This window comes from Mizuhopecten yessoensis, unplaced genomic scaffold, assembly GCF_002113885.1.
Source record: "Mizuhopecten yessoensis strain PY_sf001 unplaced genomic scaffold, ASM211388v2 scaffold3281, whole genome shotgun sequence".
NCBI classification, from domain to species: Eukaryota; Metazoa; Mollusca; class Bivalvia; order Pectinida; family Pectinidae; genus Mizuhopecten; species Mizuhopecten yessoensis.
The window spans coordinates 198,999-204,998 of NW_018404966.1; the positions used below are offsets into that span (position 1 = coordinate 198,999).

Genomic DNA, 6,000 nt, shown 5'->3' on the forward strand with positions numbered 1-6,000 from the left:
CCTTGTTAAGCGATGAAGTTGTATTTCCCCAGAGGAGCCTCGTTACGTCCGCCTAAGACTTATATGTATAATCAATAAATAACGAGATGGTAAACATGAACAGAAATTAAACGTTAGACTGGCCTTAAGACCACGAATCGTGTTGTTTTATCGATACACTGCGGTTTATTGGCCAGACAGATAGCATGATATTGCCCCCGTAAACTCAATGGTATAGGTATGCTGGTCATCTCGTTTCGCAACTGTTTCCTTTTATGTACATTTATATAAGAATAATTCTTGGTTTTGAAATGTTATACTTATCAATGGCATCCTGTAGTTGTTTTAATGATTCACGAAAAACGATTATTAACAAATCATGACATTTATGTGATAGTTTAATTGTGAAGCTACCACGGCCGTTACACCTAACAGGACAGATCGTGTATCGATCCGGCTGCTGCAATTACAGGCGATAAAAAGCGCTGATGTCTGGGTCGTATCGGGATACATATAATGCTGCAATGCAGATTCCTGTGCCGGACTACTAAACCTTGAAAGCTTCAGGTCGTGTGAGCTTTCATTTCGGAAGCCTTTTGGTTGTTACATCATATTAGATTGATATCATAATTGTACACAGTTGCTTTCACATATGAAACAAGTAGGTTCCGGGAAACGATACCTAATGCAGATACATAAACAGAACGGATGACATCTCAATCTGCTATCATCTTCCGAAAAGAGAAACAATATGGCGCAGACATTTTATTTTCTCAAGTTAACGAGTGCAGAACTAGCTTCGCAGACAATAATTTGCGAGACTGAAGTAAGGTATTGGCACCTCGAACACCAGTGGTGATGAAACAGAAGTGTTTGTACCGAATCCCATATTACAACACATCCTATATAAACCTTAACAGCAGGAACGCAATTATATTCCCGTTACTGATGGAAGACAGACACACCACCAGTTATAAAATAAGTCTTTAACGATTATTTAAAACGTGTGACAGTGCCATTGTAATGTTCAGAAGGGACAAGTAACTCATTGTTTTCTAGAAATTCTCGACATCTTCAAATAATACTTTGTACTTTAGACGTCTCTGTCTTTTTGTGCTAGTGAAGTGAACTGTATGAATAGTTAGGTTGTATGCAAAGGATAACGTATGACTTTTTAAAACGAAATGAACGAACAATTCATTATTTCTCAACCTGATATAGAGGCTCCAAACGGGTATGGCTTGTTATCACCTTGATCTAACTCGTTAATTTTCAAATTGTATAAAAACACACGAGGTTTACCGAATTGTATATATACCACATCGCATGCTATTACAATGATAAGCTCCCATCACGAATAAGGCGATATATTTCTTCCAGAATGTATAGACGAAACTTATGATTCCGACTGGGAAGAAATGTGTAATCATGACGTCACAGCACAACTTCTATCGATGCATGACGTTTCAAAGCATTATGACATTTTCTGACCAAAGACAAACGTGGCTAGCCTGAATACCTTACGCTATCAATATATCTAGTTCCCCCAATATTGTTTATTACACGTGTAGGGAGAGGTGAAACACATATGCTAGAAATAGTTACACAACTCACACCGGATCTTTGTGCACGGTAGGTAAACACTGTACTCGGCGACACAGGTATTGCTTTACTAAGCCCACCCCAATACAACCCACAAGTTGTGTGTATGTCAAAGAATTACAGGTGTGATGACTGAGAAGATTAGAGTAATAGCTCATAAGAACTGTATCGACAAAGGGACTCCTACACTTTTAAACCCAATCACACTGAGAAAGGATGAAACATCGCCCACATTTAGATAAGACTTTCGAAAGAAAAGATTGTGTTAATTTGTTATTAATTATCATTGAATTGAAGTCTAGTTTAGTACAATTTGTACGGTGTTTATACTTTCTAGTGCAACATTGATTTCGCCAGGGTATCCCAAGCTTTCATATATTAAGATGTTCCAGTACCTTTTGGTATGCGTGAGCGCCCGCCATTAAATTATTACCACTACGCTATCATTAGGTTGACATACATGGTAAACATTGACATTACAGTAAGTGCAATACGTTATATTATATATGTATAGACATTTTTTAATTTATAAAACATATACTTAATATATGTGTGCCAACATGTGATTTTGTCATTTATTATATAATAATAATTGACAATAAATAATTTGCCCAATCGTTGTATTGAATTTCAGGTGTTAAATGATACATGATGTATATTAAGAACACATATTGATCTTCCTAATACACAGAAATACAAGTATGAATTATGTAGCTATTGACATATTCGACTGTGACTTTTGAAAGATGGACTAAAAAGTAAAAAAAAAAGTAAAGTCTTATAAGGGTTTTATGTATCAATTCCTTTATAAACCATGAGTATATGATTAATATTTTAACTAAACTGATGTAACACTGTATTTAGATTCCTAAACTATTCACCGTGTATTTAGTCAGAGTCAGGGCCGTTATCCTTTATTAAGGCACAGGTCATGGGTGTTTAACTGAGAGTGCAATGTTAAATCAATCCCAGGCGATTAGCAGCTCCCACAGCGCTAAACTAAGGTATCAATATATTAAGCCATTACGTTACACAAGCCGACACACTTATATATATCACGTAAAGTTAAAGACTGATCAATGTTAAAATCTTATTCAAAAACCTACTCTTTCGATAGCTCTGTGCCAATTATATCATTAAATTATTTTACTAGTCAAACAATAGAACGGCCAGGAGTCTATTCCCTCGTGTGTATATACTGGCTACGGTATAACTGAATGTGGCTATACATAGAATACATGTTTAATTGAAAGTAAAATTTCTTCCCGCTCAAATATGAACAATAGTACACAAAATATAAAGCATTTGTTTCAAAGTTACTTAAATGCATTCTATCGTCAAATCTCTAATCGTGCTAGATATATTCAAAGAAATCAACGTTTAACATGTGTTTCGACGCGCCGTTATTGATTACTGAGTTGACACCAAAGGTTAACCGTTACCAGTGGTCCGTGTATGTCACAGCATATAATCAGCCCTATATTGAATTAATCACAGTTAATGGGGTCATTAGATGACAGGTAGGTCTATTTACTGTTAAAAAACATGTCTGATTGAATACTGATTTGTTCTGACTATTGAATTGTAATCGTTTTCAGAATCAAGTGTATGGATACATTTCCGCAGTCGTAATCAAATTATAATATCGTTGTGCATATACATAAATGAATGTAAAGTGAATTTAAAAAAAAAATCAGTCTCCTGTTTAGTTTTTCTTAAATAATATCATATAATCGTAACGTCATAGATCCTTCATCTTTACATTAGTTCTTTACTACCGACAACTATATTTTGTAATCAAAATCAGAAATCAAAGCGAAAGTAGATAGGCTGAACTGATACACCGACTTCACACATATCGTTATAGGATGCACTGGAATATTTGTGAATATCAAATGCTTAAAATAATGACATGCACTACTTACTGTCTCTGCATATCAGACATCTGCTCCTGTAGACTGCTGTTCTTGATTTCTAGATTGGCTTTTTCTCGTGTTAGGTCATCTATTAACTTCCTTGCTTCAGCTAACTCGGTCTCGTACATTTGTTTCACCTGACTCGTTTCCTTTCCCCATTTCGATTTTAAATGTTCTAATTCTGATCCTAGTTTACGGTTTTGGGCTTCAAGGAACCTCACTTTTTCTATATAGCTAGCGAACCTTTCGTTCAAATCTTGCATGTCTTTCTTCTCCCTCTCACGATTAACCTTCATTTCGGTGACACCTGTGTTTGTGCGTTGTTCATATCCACCGGACGGCAATCCACCCATGTGTTTGTTGCCGTACCCGTATTCCACCGTACGGGTGATGACGGTGCCGGAATCCCCGCCCATACCCGACGTCCTCAGTCCGGGGAGCCCAGGGGTTCGACCCAAAACTGTGTTCCGTGGGGAGATGGTGGACTTGAAAGTGCTGATATTTTTGTCCGCAGCATCATCATAGTTGGCGGAGGAGGAAGACGTTATCACCGTCCTCTTCTCGGTAACAGTTTCGCGTGACTTTGACATCTTGCCTTGTCAGAAAGCCTGCAGAGAAAATTTATATAATTATATATTTTACCAAAAAAACTATTAAAATATAACTGCTCATAATATTTTAGAGCAATGTAAATTAACAAAACATTGCATGTATGAACATAAAAGTTATTTGAAAGAAACAGAACAGATATTCATCTCTTATCAAACGAAGTACAAATAATGTCACACCTGTAAAAGAGACAACTGTTGTCTAACATACATTTCACTAAACAATTTGAATTCATCATGTCCTTTCATAAAGCAATAAACCATGGAATGCACCAGGCGTGGGCGATAAAATATACACTAAGATGTGTAAACGTTTTAAACTAAAGGAAAAGTGTAGAGGCGTGCTGTCAATCCTATTCAATAATATGAATGAGTACTGACTCTGCAAAGTTATAGCGCATAATAAACCGTCAAACCTACATCTATAATGTTTTAAATCAAAAGACCATTTACACCAGTATTTCTGTTTATGAATGAAAGTGAACCGTACATGATTTACATTTAAATACAAAATACTTGTCAGATGATTAAACAAGCAACAATTACTATTATGTCAGAGCAGATAAGTACACAATTAAGTAAAAGATCACCAATCACACAGCGAACAGCTTCTAATGTAGATCTTAAATCACCTGTAAATATATTTTCCAAAGGAAATATGAAACGTGACAATTTTATCACAGGTACTACAACACTAGTATTTGCAGACGATGGAAATCGGCAGCGTAAGTTTAGCACTGCACGCTACTATACACCGACAAAACCAGCTGTGATAGTCCACGGCGTCCTAGCACACAAACACTGCCTGTATATATATATATTCAGAAGCTCCTCATTCCCAAATTTAGCAAGACGCCAAATATGAACTTACGCTGCCAAGCTTTCAGTTCGAGGATCGAAATAGAATGACCGTACCACCTGAATCCTCCCCAATATATATTATGCTGGATACAGAGAGTAATTTATCAAATGTATCAGGATTGGTTGTAAATATCACGTGATTCACACTCCAAACCCGCAAAACATCACATCAAACGGTGAAGCCAGAGCTTATTCAGCTGTAGGATTATAGTACTGTAATTAATTACCGAACAGGTCAGCACATAACTCTCCGGGGCCTCCTGAATCCCTGGCAAACTCCCACCCTCGTAGATATACACTCACTGTCGTCTGTCTGTCAGTAAGGTGTACTACTCACCACTTGTGAGCAGACGACACGGTAGTATGCACACAACAACATTACTACACTGTCGCTTATGTTGCGGTTGTCTGCATTTGGAATGTCACAAGCGACCATTCATGCCATTGATCAGAGGGTTTAATCATACACATACTTTCACCGTAGTGACCAACTCCCTGGCCCGCGGACTCAATGGGAGGGACAAACGGTGTATATTCTAGTTACTTTTGTGTTGGTCATTTCTGTCGACAATAATCGCATATTCACACTTAAGTGTTTAACCTGTTGTAAACAGTTTGTGTGAGTCAGCCATGACCTTATTTGGAGTGCTAGACTTTCTATGTGCACTATTTGAAATATGGAGATTTCACAAATGCAAATATCTGTGTTTACGTGTTTGGACGTACTTGGTTCTCACGCGTTAAAGTTCTTCGTCACATGTTTATGTTGATAGGTGATACATATTTTAGTTGTCTTCTGTTCGGTGTAACCGGTCAAGTGTTTGATGTACTCAAAGTTGGATTGCCTATAATCGATTACAGTACAAAATACGTGCATAAGGGTTTTCATTAAACCATTTGTTTGGGCAAAACGTTTACAATTTACAAGCTATTGTTAAAAACGGGATTAGTTCATATTAAAACCGTATTAGAAGAGTCAATGACTCCAACTTTGATATACTGATTTATTTGTACTCTATTAAAGATGCAATTGA

General features: G+C 36.8%; 1 protein-coding gene across 3 annotated transcripts in view; it reads right to left on the reverse strand.

Moving 5' to 3' along the window:
* The window catches only part of LOC110447302 (neurofilament medium polypeptide-like), a 31,956-nt gene extending 26,591 nt beyond the window's left edge, over positions 1–5,365 (reverse strand). The window contains exons 1-2 of one of the 3 annotated variants that reach the window (XM_021492907.1): positions 5,194–5,365; positions 3,507–4,105 (exon numbers count right to left, since the gene is read on the reverse strand). In XM_021492907.1, coding sequence (XP_021348582.1) covers positions 3,507–4,087 — 581 coding nt within the window. In that variant the 5' untranslated portion in view covers positions 4,088–4,105; positions 5,194–5,365. Of the gene's footprint in view, positions 1–3,506; positions 4,106–4,285; positions 4,372–4,976; positions 5,136–5,193 lie in introns of those variants that run through there. The other 2 variants (XM_021492908.1, XM_021492909.1) reach the window with 2 other exon arrangements.
* Between the last annotated feature and the right edge of the window lie 635 nt (positions 5,366–6,000).